At 47.1% G+C, this 14578-nt stretch overlaps 1 protein-coding gene across 7 annotated transcripts in view; it reads left to right on the plus strand.

The window, feature by feature from the left end:
- Positions 1 to 3827: 3827 nt before the first annotated feature.
- Positions 3828 to 14578, plus strand: part of SLC39A14 (solute carrier family 39 member 14) — a 53909-nt gene continuing 43158 nt past the window's right edge. For 2 of the 7 annotated variants that reach the window (XM_066351432.1, XM_066351440.1), the window contains exon 1: positions 3828 to 4013. In XM_066351432.1, coding sequence (XP_066207529.1) covers positions 3854 to 4013 — 160 coding nt within the window. In that variant the 5' untranslated portion in view covers positions 3828 to 3853. Of the gene's footprint in view, positions 4014 to 4098; positions 4237 to 14578 lie in introns of those variants that run through there. The other 5 variants (XM_066351462.1, XM_066351454.1, XM_066351471.1 and 2 more) reach the window with 5 other exon arrangements.

A 14578-nucleotide genomic window follows, 5' to 3' on the forward strand; every position in this document is an offset into this window, starting at 1 on the left:
AGCCTCGGCTGCGGGAGGGGAAGAGAGAGACAGAGAGGAAAGCGCAGCGGAGGGGTGGAGAAGCAAATGGGCGCTTCTCCTGTGTGCCCTGGCCGGGAATCGAACCCGGGTCCTCCGCACGCTAGGCCATCGCTCTACCGCTGAGCCAACCGGCCAGGGCAATCCACTCATATTATTGATATGCAGTTGTTTATTGCCATTTTCTTCTTTAAAACTGTATTACTCTTTTGCTATATTCTTTTTCTCCTTTGATCTGTTTACAACAGGCCCCTTAGCATTTCTGCAGCCTTGGTTTGGTTGTAGTGAATTCCTTGAATTTTTTTTTTTTTTTTTGTCTGGAAAGCTTTTTATTTCTCCTTTAATTTAATTTAATTTAATTTTTTAATTTATTTATTCATTTTTAGAGAAGAGAGACAGAGAGAGAGAAAGAGAGAGAGAGAGAGAGAAGGGGGGAGGAGCAGGAAGCATCAACTCCCATATGTGCCTTGACCAGGCAAGCCCAGGGTTTCAAACCAGGGACCTCAGCATTCCAGGTCGATGCTTGATCCACTGCACCACCATGGGTCAGGCCTCTCCTTCAATTTTTTAATTTTATTTTGTATTTTTCTGAAGCTGGATACGGGGAGAGACAGTCAGACAGACTCCCCCATGCACCAGACTGGGATCCACTCGGCACGCCCACCAGGAGCGATGCTCTGCCCACCAGGGGGCGACGCTCTGCCCCTCCGGGGCATCGCTCTGCCGCGACCAGAGCCACTCTAGCGCCTGGGGCAGAGGCCAAGGAGCCATCCCCAGCACCCGGGCCATCTTTGCTCCAATGGAGCCTTGGCTGCGGGAGAGGAAGAGAGAGACAGAGAGGAAGGAGGAGAGGGGTGGAGAAGCAAATGGACGCCTCTCCTATGTGCAAAAAAAACAACAGAGGGGCTCAGTTAAGGTTAACCTTGACCTTTGTTAAGGAAAAACCCTAGGACATGACTACCCACCATGAACTGCTTTTAGTTAGAAAGTTTTTATTTCATTGTGATTATTGTAAATTTCTAAGTCTGTAAGGCCACCCTGCAGGCCTCCCCTGAACTTGTCAGGTTCAGCATGTGGTCTCTTTTTTTTTCTTCTAATTTTATTTATTTATTTATTTTTTCTGAAGTTGGAAATGGGGAGGCAGTCAGATAGACTCCCACATGCGCCCGACTGGGATCCAACCAGCATGCCCACCAGGGGGTGGTGCTTTGCCCATCTGGGGCGTCGCTCTGCTGCAACCAGAGCCATTCTAGCGCCTGAGGCAGAGGCCACAGAGCCATCCTCAGTGCCTGGGCCATCTTTGCTCCAGTGGAGCCTCGGCTGCCGGAGGGGAAGAGAGAGACAGAGAGGAAGGAGAGGGGGAGGGGTGGAGAAGCAGATGGGCGCTTTTCCTGTGTACCCTGGCTGGGAATCGAACTCAGGACTCCCGCACGCCAGGCCGATGCTCTACCACTGAGCCAACCGGCCAGAGCTGCATGTGGTCTCTTGTTCATTCACAATACAGAAATCTTTGGTAATCAAGACAAGATAAAGATCTAATAAGTAAGGAATAGAAATGAAATGATTTTTAAGGTGAAAATGAAAGTATCCTAAACCATATAAAATGTTTTAATTCTGTTGACCCAATAATGGGTCAGGAAATCAATTTAGTGGGTTTGTTACCACTTTTTAAAAAATTGAAATAGAATATAAGATAGTATATTGCACATACAAGGACATTTTGTAAAATTATTGTTTGCTCTATTGTGCTGGAGTTGCAGTATAAAATATTTTTTAAAAATATGGCTACAGTCAAAAACATTTGAAGGGGCAGATCAAATAATACTTCAGAAAATCAAGAAGCCTTCTGAAGGGAGGTAGCTTTGAAGAGTTAGCATTTTGACAATTGGAGATGGGTAAAAAGGGGCATCTTAGGTAGAGAGAAAGATAGAATTAGGATCTCAAACCCTGCACTAGTTATGAAAGACTGAGTACTCAGCAACAAGGATGGTCTGAGGGTAGACCTACAGAATTTTGTGGGGGTAGATATGGAGAGTCAAGACCTTTTGATTTCAAGCTGTGTTAATAATTAATTGTATTCCCCTAATGGATTACTGATAGCTTATCAGCTTTGGTGGACTTTGGCAGCTCTACCCTTCCTCTGGTTGCAAATAAGTGCGTAGGCTCTGTAGTGGGTGTCCTGTCCTGCCTCCCTTCCTGTCTCTCTGACAGGTGCCTTATTCTATTGTGCGTAGTATTGACTGACACCTGACTTGAAAAAGTCATGGGATTGCTTTGGGACCTCAGTTTTCAGAAGAGATTCACACCCTTTGTGATATATATTTATGGCCTTCATACTTTTCAGAGCTGTGTTAGAAGCATGCTTATTTTAATCTCTGCTGAGTTTCTCATACCTTTTCCCAGAACTTCAAGGACAGGAAGAAGTGGTCAAGACTGGACCGTTTCTGACAGACCCACGAGAGATAGGATTAAGAATCCCAGATAGATGACATAATGTCTGAAAAATACTCCACATTTAATCAAGAAACACAAATATAAAGGGTTATTACAAAGATGACAGAGCTCTGAGGGAAATTCTGCAAGAGATATTTTGAAATCGCTTGGAAAATGAGAGTAACATCACCCCATCCCTTACTCGACTGGAGAACTGTAATTGTTAGGTGAGGATAATTGAATCTGAGAAAAACCCAGGGCCTAGCCAGTCAAGAGCAGCCTAAACAATCTGTTCTGGCTTTGCTTCAGTGCATTCTTTCTCTTTCTCCCTCTACCCAGTCCTGAGGGGCAAACTGCCACTTAGCCTTGAATTCTTCCTGTCAACTGCCCCAGAGATCGTCTGCTTTCCTTTCCATTACTACCGTCATTGTGGGAGTCCTCTCCCTTCCCTGGGCAAATGCACAAAGACACAGAGTAGCTGGGCACCAGTCACTGAGCTAGATAGAACAGGGACATAGGTACGAACTAGCTACAATTCTGCCAAAAAGCCCTTCTTTTTGGTCCTCTTGGCAACTGACTTAGCTGTACAGGAAATAATAGTGATGTCTGGCAGAACAGAACAATGAGAGCTTAATGGGTCGCTTATTTTCTCAAGAAAGTAGCATTTCCCAGGCCTGATATCCATCTCAATGGGACTATCCCACATGGTATAGATTCCTACAACAGTCCGCAAACCAAAAATAACATTTCTCCCAGCTTTGGGCTCTAGCCTCATTTGGGGGAGTGATGTGACATCTAGTTCGAAAAGTGAGTTTAATGTGTAATCTGTAATGTAAACAAGAATTTTTTGTACTTTTGGCTGGTGGGAAATTTCAGAAGAAACATCGTCTGGGTGCCTCCCCTTCTACGGTATATTTCAGAACTGAACTGGGAAGGAAGAGAACCTTTTCATAGTAATCAGATGTGTTAAAATGAACACCTACATGTGAGGTGCGGAGCAGTCTTACTCCTTGGGGATGTAGGGCAGGTTGTGAGAGCATCCCACATAAGGGGTGTGTGTGGGGGGGTAAATCTTAACGGGAGGTTTCCAGGGGAAGGAGGAGCCCGTGTGGCCTCAGTGAATGAAGCATGTAATTCGCCGACCCGTTAGATGACTCGGATCGAGCTACAATTTGAGCTAGGATCTCGGCGAGCCAGGGTCTCAGCTCGGATTCTCGAGAAGCAGGAGGGCGCCCAGGGCAAGCCGAGCGTAGCCCCGGGTCTAGCCTAGCCGGCAGCAGCGGGCGGTAGCTCCAGCACGTACCCCTCCCCGCCCCCGCCCGCAGGGCCCCACGTGGCAGGCCCGGGGAGCGCAGGGTGGGGCGGAGCGGGGCGGGCTGACGCGCAGGGTATATAGCCGGGCATGCGCGGCGTGGCGGGGACGGACGCAGGCAGGGGGGCGAGGGCACGCGGTGTGCTTGCGCGGTCGCAGGGACAGAGCTGGTGCTGTGGCCGTCGTCGCCGCTGCCGCTACCGGCCGCCCGAACGCCTGGCTTGTGAGTGGCTTGCGCCCCCAGCTGAAGGTGAGGAGGGGAGGTCGTTCGGGCGGGGCCGCGCCGAGCCCCGGGGATGCGGCGGCGCGCGGAGGATCTGCTCGGGTCACCGGGTCGGGGGGAGGGCCCGGTGTGCCGGGGACCTGGAGCCGGACTGCAGAATTCTCGGGCTGAAACCGCGCCGTCTTCGGAGGACTCGTACACGGCCCGTACGCTGGATGGAGGCGACACCTGGCCTAAGTGCCCTCATGAGGTTACTAGTAGAGAAAGGGAGGTCTCGGCTGCGGTGCGGTGGCTGGAGAGTGCGGGATGGGGGAGGCTGAGAAGGTTCCCAGAACCTGGAAACCCACGCTGCTGGCTCAGGGAGACTTCCAGGAACTAACCCGACTCGAAGACAGAGAAAGTCTGGAATAGGTTGGCAAATCTGGTAGGCAACTCGTGGGGCGTCCCGGATGGGGTACTACTGGTGTCCAGACTTTGTTTTTTAGCTACTGTGTCCCTCATCCCAGATGGTGAATGGCCAAGGAGGGACCACGCTAACTCGGACCTGGCCTGCCCCATGGGCATGGCTTTTTAGCTATTTTTGGTTGGTACTGACCAATTTAGGTGGTCTGGTTTAGGCTGCCCTCTCTTGGTGGGTTAGGGCAAGAGGACCAAATAGCCATCCAAGCAGTTTCACCATGTGATCCTAAGGTCCAAATTAAGCCAAGAAAATTTCCTCAGCTCTGTATTGTGGCTACAGTATTGAGGATCTAGTGTTTGCAAGGGCCCGAGTGTTCAAGAGGACTGTGTAAGCATGATCGCTGAGAGAACAAGGAACTGTGGGGGCAGGAGCAGCTTTGACCTGACCCTTCCTCCTGGAGCCTGCCCTCTGAGCTAGGGTTTGTCTTTAGTCACTCTTCCATAAGAAACCCAGGCTAGCAGGGTAGGCTGCTGGTAAGTGGTGATGATAGTGTTTAGTGAGGACTGGCCTGGCTACCCTGGCCTCTGTCCCAGGGGGGTCAGTACTAAGGTCAGACTAGATCTATGGTCTCTTACCATTAATCCTAACCTCTTGAAACAAGAACTGTAAAAACTCTGAGGAGCTTGGTGAAGCAAGAGAAAGAATGTCCAGAATCGTAACTTTTAGCAGCTGGGATTAAAAACCACATATTCTGTTTCCTGTTGGAGACTCAGAGGTGAGTTTTTCATAAATTGTGTGGAAACCAGAAGATAGACTTGTATTGTTTTCCCTTCCATTGGTCTGCAAGTTGACTCAAGGGCACCGAACACAGAATAATTGGCCTTGTTATTTAGGCAAGAAGAAGCTCCATAATTTAGAGTAGTCATTTGTCCCTTAGTATATAGATTAGTCACAGGGCCTGGTCTGTGGTTGGCTCTGTACTGGCCGCTGCTGAATGCAAAGAGGGGTTCCAGCATACTCTTGTTGGGCAGAAAGAGCCTCTGTATGTGAAGAATGAGTTGGCAGCACAAAAGAAGCCCTACTGTGTTTAGTGAAGTTCAGGGAGAACAGCACTCTGCTAAAGGTGGTATCAGGTGGCTGGAGAATGCTGGGCTTTTGAGCCAGATGAACTTGTGTTCCCATCCTGGCCCCAGTACTGCCGACCATAGAGAAAGACTTAATCTTTGGGGGCCTGTTCTCACCACCATAAAGCACCTTGTGATTGTGCTTGGAACACAGTAGAGGTCTTCTCCTTCTTGTTATCATAATCTTTGTGATCCACTGGGTTATTTCAGGGTACCAGAAGCTGATAGGTGGGTTGGATTATGTAGGAGTGGGATGAGCACTGATTTAAGGTTGGTTCATCTCCTCCTTGGGGACAAGGGTGCAATTTCCCTGACTTTCTGGGTAGACCTCTTTTCTGTGGCCTGCCAGGGATTGTCCCACGGATTCACTGGGCAAAGGGAAAAGAGTTGTATTTCTCACCGTTAAATTTTGGAAGCTACTCTGATTTGTTCTGGTAATGAAAATGTTCCTCTTTGGGGCTGATAAAAAGGCAGGAAGGACTTGACTGCACACAGTTTATATCAGTCACTGGACTGGTCCTGTTTTCAAACCCTTCCCACTTCTATCTTTCCTTACCTGATCATACCTACTCTGTTCCAGGAGGAACCTCTATCTGTGTCCAGTATTTTCAGGCTCTTGGGATCTAAGTACTAGTGCTGTGAATAGATTGCATATGTCTGGGAATTGGGGCCTTCTTGCCACTCTGCCAAAATTATTCAGCCTGTTTGCACTCGATGCCTGAACACAGTCATGCTCAGGCATTTTGCAGAACCACAGACTCTGAGATGTTGAACTGGAGGGATTTGGGGACCCCTTTGTTTTACAGCTGAAGAAGTTTGATCTAGAGATATTAATGGGTGTCCCGAGTCGCACTGCTTACCGCCAAGAGGCTCAGTAACAAAGACCAAAGGAAGGCTCCATTTTTGTTCATAAATGTGAAGGTGAAATTGCTGGCAGTTCTAGTCTTTTCCTTGAAAATGTGAAGAGTAAGGAGCTAGTTGTCTCTGTGTTCATTTGGGGGGTGGGGGTGGGGTTTGCTTGTGTGGAGAGAAGTTTCTCCTAGAGAAGTCTTTTACTTCTTTCTCTTTCCAGACTCTCTGGGGACATGGAAGGGTGGAGAGTGGGGAGTAGGTGAGGAAGGGGCATGCTGCAGGACTCCAGCCAGGATTCACTAGATGTCTAGAAAGGACTTCTCTGACCTTGAGGCTGGCAGAGTGCCCGCAGATAAGGAGTCCAGAGTCTGCTGCCCGCCAGGGGCCTTGCGCTCTCCCGGGGATAAGCAGGGCAGGCTCTCCGCAAGGTCTCCAAGCCAGGCTGCCTCATCTCCACTCTTACTGTAGCTGTCAAGGTTCCCAGAGGGGACCCTTTGTCAGGCCCAGCTGAGATCTAGAGGCAGAGCCCTCTGTGAGCCCTCTGGGACTTCTGCAAAGATGGGAGGAGGGGGGCAGTCATAGAATCTACCTGAGAGAGCTTGGTATGACCAACCATGGGAAACCAGATTTCCTGCCTTGGAAGCTGGAGATATGACTGCGTTCTCAGGCCTCTTAACCTTTCTCCATCATTATTAGGCCCAGGAGAATCGGGCTGGAATGAGAAGGTGACTGTCCTGAATTTATTATCAGTGGGTCCTGGGGAGCTCTTTGTCAATTCATTTAGTACTGGTAGTTAATAAAAAAAGTTAACCAGAAGTTGGGAATAAAAAAAGTCCATGTTTGCCTGACCAGGTGGCGACGCAGTGGATAGAGCGTCGGACTGGGATGCAGAAGACCCCGGTTCGAGACCCCGAGGTCGCCATCTTGAGCGCGAGTTCATCTGGTTTGAGCAAAAGCTCACCAGTTTGAGCCCAAGGTTGTTGGCTCGAGCAAGGGGTTACTCGGTCTGCTGAAGGCCCGCAGTCAAGGCACATATGAGAAAGCAATCAATGAACAACTAAGGAGCCGCAACAAAGACTTGATGTTTCTCATCTCTCTCCCTTCCTGTCTGTCTGTCCCTATCTGTCCCTCTCTCTGACTCTCTCCGTCTCTGCCACACACAAAAAGTCCATGTTTTAAACATGTTTTACTTTAAAAACATGTGCATATATTTTTATTTACCAAAACTTTGATTTAGGGCCAAGGCTTTTTTTGGGTGGGTCTCTAGATCCCTTAATGAGACTTGCAAATTGTTTGTATATAGAAATCGTACTACATGTACCACCTGCAATTTCTCATCTTTTTTTTTTTAAATTAAATATTTTTATTAGGCCATATAGTCACATAGCTCAAAAATCAAAAGGCTGGCTCTGGCTGGTTGGCTCGTTGGTAGAACATTGGCCTAGTGTATGGATATCCCAGGTTCGATTCCTGGTCAGGGCACATAGGAGAAGTGACCATCTGCTTTTTCACTTTTTCTTCCCTCCCTCCCTCCTTCCCTCCCTCCCCCCCTTCCTTCCTACCTCCCTCCCTCCCTTCCTCCCTTCTCTTTCCTCTCTCCTTCTCTTCCTCTCTCCCTCTTTCCCTCCCTGCTTCTTTTCCTCCCTCCCTCTTCTTCCCTCCCTCTCCCTCCCCCCTCCCTCCCTCTCTACTTCTCTACCTACCTCCCTCTCCCCCTTTTTCTGTCTCCCTCTCCTCTCTCTCCCTCTCTCTTTCCCTCCCTCCTTCCTTGTCTCCCTCCTTCCCTCCTTCCCTCCCTCCCTCTCATCCTCTCTTCCTCTCTTTCTCTCCTGCAGCCAAGGCTCAATTGGTTCTAGTGCATTGACCTCAGGTGCTGAGGATGGCTCTGTGGAGCCTCTGCCTCAGGCACAAAAATACCTCCGTTGTAAGCATGGGCCCAGATGGAAAGAGCATAGGCTCCAGACAGGGGTTGCTGGTTGCCGGGTGGATCCCGGTCAGGGCACATGCAGGAGTCTGTCTTTCTATCTTCCCTCTTCTCACTTGGAAAAGAAGAAAAAAAAATCAAAAGACTAAAAAACAGTTTAAAAAGTCACATACATGTTCAGTGTTCAAGGAAACATCTTATAAATGTTACAAGTTTGCATTTTAGATACATTGTTTAGCATCTTGTATTTTTAACCCACTAACTATATTAGATCTTTCCATATCAGCACATAGAATCCTTGTATAATTCTTTTATTATAACTGCACAGTACTCCAGAGTACGGAAGTACAGTACATTTTTAACCAGTGACTATTGCTTCCCTCTCCCCAGCTGTGGTTGTTTCCTGTATTTTGTCATTAGGTACAATGCTGCATGTAAAACTGTACAAATGGCATTTTCTACATATGTAAAATAGAAGAAATCTTCAAAAGTATAATTGCTGGGGAAAAGATTTATACATCTGTTAATTAGTTTTCATTAAAAAAAATAAAGCAAGGGCCCTGGCTGGTTGGCTCAGTGGTGGAGCGTCCACCTGGTGTAGGTAAGTCCTAGGTTTGATTCCTAGCCAGGGTGCACAGGAGAAGTGCACCCATCTGCTTTACCACCCTTCCTCTCTCTTTTTCCTTTTTATCTCTCTCTTCCCCTCCCACAGGCAGCCACGGCTCCATTGCAGCAAAATTGGCCTCTGGTGCTGAGGATGGCTCTGTGGCTTCTGCCTCAGGCGCTAGAATGGCTCTGGTTGCAACAGAGCAACGCCCCAGATGGGCAGAGCATCGCCCCCTGGTGGGCATGCCGGGTGGATCCTAGTCGGGTGCATGGGGAGTTTGCCTCTGCCTCTACCTCCCTGCTTCTCACTTCAGGAAAATAAATACATAAAGCAAGAATTAAAAAAACATTTGCAAACCAGTTCACATGCAAAATCCTACTTTTTTAATGCACACACCTAATTTAATCTTTTTTTAAAATTTGTAACACATTTTTCTAGGTGAGCAATTCTTAAACTTACTGATCCTAGAATTCCTTAAGACTGTCTTTTGCTTATGTGGCTATACTTATTGATACTTACCATGCTAAAAATGAAAACAAATATAAAAATAGTTATTCATTCATTTAAAATAACAAAAATAAGGTCATTACACATGAACATAAAAAGCATAGTTTGTCTGACCAGACAGTGACACAGTGGATAGAGTGTTGGGCTGGGACGAGGAGGACCTAGGTTCAAAACCCCGAGGTTGCCGGCTTGAGTGCAGGCTCATCCGACTTGAGCATGGCTTCGCTTGCTTGAGGGTGGGATCATAGACATGACCCCATGGTCGCTGGCTTAAGCCCAAAGGTTGCTGGCTTGAGCCCAAGGTCGCTGTCTTGATCAAGGGGTCACTCGCTCTGCTGTAGCTCCCCCCCCCCCCCCGTCAAGGCACGTATGAGAAAGCAGTCAATGAACAAGTAAGGTGCTGCAGTGAAGAATTGATGCTTCTCATCTCTCTCCCTTCCTGTCTGTCCCTCTCTCTGACTCTCTGTCTCTGTCAAAAAAAAAAGCATATTTTTATGAAAAATTTCTGAAGTAAAGTATACTGTTGCAGAGCTTCAGGATTTCAAATAATTATTTGTTAGATAATAAGTTATAGTAGGTCCGATGTAAGTTTGATCGTAAATACTCAGTTGAAATCTTGGGAACAAAATAAGTGCCAGGGTTGCAGGTTCCGTCCCTGGCTGGGGCACATGCAGGAGTCAACCAGTGAGTCCATGGGTCAGTGGAACAGTAAATTGATGCCTCTCTCTCTCCCACTTTTTCTCTCTCTAAAATAAGTAAGTAAATAACCCTTTCTGCAATTTATATTTTAGTTACTATTTAATTGTAATCTTAAGAATAAATAGAAGTGGCATAAAGAGTTTTGGGGATAGACACAATAGACTCCTGGTTAATAAATCCTCAGCTTGTGGCCTTGGCCAGGTAGCTCAGTTGGTTGGAGCATTGTCCTGATGAGCCAAGGTTGTGGGTTCGATCCCCAGTCAGGACACACAAGAATCAAACAATGAATGCATGACTTGAAGGAGGAACAGTCAGTGTTTCTCTTTCTCTCTCTCTCTGTCTTGCTCTTTCCCCTTCTTTCCTCCTCTCCCTTCTTCTCTCTCTAAAATTAATAAATGTTTTTTAAAGTAAAAATAAATAAATTCTCAACTTGTGGCAGCAGAGGGGCCTGTGTGGTACAGGGATGCACAGGAGGAGTGGAGGCGATGGTCCAAGCCCATGATGTTGAGCTAAGAGCTTCCATTCCTTGAGGACAGGCAGAACACTGTCTCTCTTCCAGAGATGCTTGTAAATCTGTGTGGAGGTGAGCTGAATACACACAGACAATTACAGGCTATCTCGTGGCATTCCTTAAGCTCCAATGAGCGCGACAGACGAGAGATGCTTATGGAGGCCCGAGGAGGGTAGGCGACTGAGGCAGGAATGGTCTGAGAAGGCTTCCTGGAAGGGGAATTAAGCCAAGTTTTGAAAACTAGGAAGAAAGGGAAAGAGACAGAAGAGGAGTCCTGGCAAAGAAACTTGTGTCAACTAACAAGCGACACAAAGATGTATATTCTTGGGGCAGGGGTGGTCAACATAGGCCAGAGTGGCTGGTATGGGGACAAGTGATGAGGCTAGAAAGTTAGATCGGGTTCAGCAACTTTACAGAGCTCGGGGGTCTAAGGTACCATAGTTTCTGTTTCCACATCAGACTTACCGCTGTGCTGCAGCGACCCTCTGTCTCAGTCCAGCCTGCCCTGGCCTAGAGCAGCTCCATGGCCGCACACCAGCACCCTTTGCACCGTCCACTCACGCCTGCTTCTGGCCATCAAAAGTAATGCATACTTACTGTAGAGATGAGGATAAAGGAGCAAGGGAGAATGCCTATTAGCCTTCAGCTCCGAGGCAAGCCTCTATTAATTTACTCAACCATTTCCTTTTATTTTAAAATTTTCATTTTGGACCAGTTTTATAGACTTAAAGAAAAGTTATAGCCCTGGCTGTTTGGCTCAGTGGTAGAGTGTCGGCCTGGCATGCAGGAGTCCCAGGTTCGATTCCCGGCCAGGGCACACAGGAGAAGCGCCCATTTGCTTCTCCACCCCTCCCCCTCTCCTTCCTCTCTGTCTCTCTCTTCCCCTCCCGCAGCCAAGGCTCCATTGGAGCAAAGTTGGCCCGGGCGCTGAGGATGGCTCTATGGCCTCTGCCTCAGGCACTAGAATGGCTCTGGTTGCAACAGAGCAATGCCCCAGATGGGCAGAGCATCGCCCCCTGGTGGGCATGCCGGGTGGATCCTGGTCGGGCGCATGCGGGAATATGTCTGACTGCCTCCCTGTTTCTAACTTCAGAAAAATATAAAACAAACAAACAAAAAAAAGAAAAGAAAGAAAGGTTATAAAAAATATAGCAGAGTGCCCTTTTATCCCTCACCCCATAGGACAGTTACCAAAAACAGGAAATCAACATTGGCACACTCACTAAGCCACAGGCCTTAGATCAGGTTCAGCAGCATTTTCATGAATATCCTTTTTCTGTTCAAGGATCTGATCCATTGTCCCCCACTGCATTTAATTATTATTTCTCTTTTGTCTTCTCCTATCTCTAACAGTCCCTCTATCTTTCTTAGAATGAAGTCATGCTCTTTTGGCAAGAATACCATGAAAACGATGTTGCATCCTTTTCAGAGCATCTGATCAGGGTGTTCAGGATGTCAATATGCCGCATTAGTGGTGATGTGTTCCTGGGTCACTTGGTTAAATTGGTGTCTGCTGGACTTCATACTGGAAGAGTTACTCTCTCTTCCATGTTGAATCCTTCTCATTCTTCAGATCCCTTTTGCCAGGAGCAACCTGTCCCTTTTTTTTTTTTTCTAAGAGTTGTTTTTTTTTGTTGTTGTTGTTTTTTTAACAGAGAGAGAGAGAGAGAGTCAGAGATGGATAGACAGGAACAGAGAGATGAGAAGCATCAATCATTAGTTTTTCGTTGCGCGTTGCAACACCTTAGTTGTTCATTGATTGCTTTCTCATGTGTGCCTTGACCGCGGGCCTTCAGCAGACTGAGTAACCCCTTGCTCGAGCTAGCAACCTTGAGTCCAAGCTAGTGAGCTTTTTGCTCAAACCAGATGAGACCGCGCTCAAGCTGGTGACCTTGGGGTCTCGAACCTGAGTCCTCTGCATCCCAGTCTGACGCTGTATCCACTGCGCCACCACCTGGTCAGGCGCAACCTGTCCCTTTTAAGGGTTCACCTGATGAGTTCAGGCCCGTACAGGATCATTTTCCTATCTTAAGGTCAACTGAGTTGGTCAGCTAACACCAGTGAAGCTCCTTTTGCTAGATAATGTAACAATAACAGGACTGATGTCTCATATTTACAGGGCCTGCTTACACACAAGGGTGAGGGTCATTGGTGGTCGTCTTAGAATTCCGCCAGCCATAGCGAGAGTGCCTAAGATCGAAGGCCTTATTCCCTTAGTTTCCTAGGACTGCTCTAACAAACTGTCGCAAACTTGTTGGCTTAAAACAATAGAAATTTATTCTCTCATATTTCTGGAGACCAGATGTTCAAAATCAAGGTGTTAGCAGGGCCACATTTCCCCTGAAAGCTCTATAAAAGGATCCTTCCTTCTTTCAGCTTCTAGTGGCTCCAGGTGTTCCTAAACTTGTGACAACATTACTCCAATATCTGCCTTTCTCTTCACAAGGCCCTCTCTGTGTCTGTGTCCAGTTCTTGTCTTTTCTCATGTAAAGATACCAGTCATTGGTATCTTAACTATATAGTTTTATCTGCAAAGAGCCTATTTCCAAAAAGGTCACATTCTGCAGTTTTGGGTGGACATGGATTTGGAGAGATGTTATTCAACCCCCTGCACTCAGGATGGGAGTGGGTTGATGTTCTTTGTAAACTGTGGTTCACTGAACTGCACAGGAAAGAGAGATCTCTTTTTAAACCTACGACAGAAAGCAGCCTGGCTTCTGTTCCAAGGGCCAGCCTCAGGCCCTCTGTTCCCCTCATGTTGACACAGATCTGGGACACAAGGGAGCGTAAATGATAAAGCTGGCTTCAGAGGCCCTGCATTCTTAGCATGCAGACACTCTGCAATACCAACAGGTTGCCTCTGCTGAGCACTCGTGCCAAGTGTTAGTGTCCCTGTAGGCTGGGCAGGGCAGTGAGGGTGGTCCCCACTTGCGGGAAAGTTAGAGCTAACTTCAAAGAGTTCAAATAAATCAGAGGATGTCATAGTTGGTCCAAGTCTATTCCAGCAGTTCTTCAGTGTCAGACTAGTGCCCACGAGGGCAAGGTTGATCTGTCAGAACTAGATGTATAAATACTAGATCTCACCCAGGAAGCTCTGATTCAGAACAACCAAGGTGAGGCTCTGCTTGCTGGGCAGCCAGTTTAGTACTGGAGTCCACCTCTAGACTCTAAGCTCTTGGGAGAAACAAGCCTTCCTACTCAGTCATCATTAAGCCTTTCCTCTTTCCTAATTGGACTCAAAAATTAACATTACATTATAGAACATTACATTATAGAAAATACAGATGAACAGAAAGATAAGTTGCCATTAAACCCACCAGCAGATTTAACAGTTTGTTATGTTTTTAATTTTTTCCTGTGAGTGTATATATTTTAAGGAAAGATGATCTCTGTACATAGAGCGTGGTAAGCTCTTGTTTTGCAGTTAACAATGTATATCTTTCTTTGTCATTCTTCTCCCAAATAGCCAGTACTTGTTGAGGTATTAACTGTACATCAAATGTTGTGTTATTTATATTATGTATCTCATTTAATTTTCTTTTTCTTTTTTCTTAAGTGACAGGAGGTGAGATCGTGAAACAGATTCCCTCTTGCACCCCAAGCAGGCTCCACCCGGCAACCCCTGTCTAGGGCTGATGCTCAAATCAACCTAGCTATCCTCAGTGCCCGAGGTCGATGTGCTCCGACCAATCAAGCCACTGGCTGTGAGAGGGGAAGAGAGAGAGAAGGGGAAGAGGGAGGGGAAGAGAAGCAGATGGTCACTTCTCCTATGTGCCCTGACTGGGAATTGAACGCAGGATTCCATACGCCAGGCCAGCACTCTGTCCACTGAGCCACCAGCCAGGGCCTCATTTAATTTTCTTAACTGCTGCGAGGAATGACTATTAGTAGCTTTGTTTTTCTAAGTTAGGAAAACAAGTCTTGCCGTTATGACTTGAGTCAAGCCTTGAAGTTAGTCAGTGCAAATT

Source organism: Saccopteryx leptura, chromosome 1, assembly GCF_036850995.1.
Source record: "Saccopteryx leptura isolate mSacLep1 chromosome 1, mSacLep1_pri_phased_curated, whole genome shotgun sequence".
Classification (NCBI taxonomy): Eukaryota; Metazoa; Chordata; class Mammalia; order Chiroptera; family Emballonuridae; genus Saccopteryx; species Saccopteryx leptura.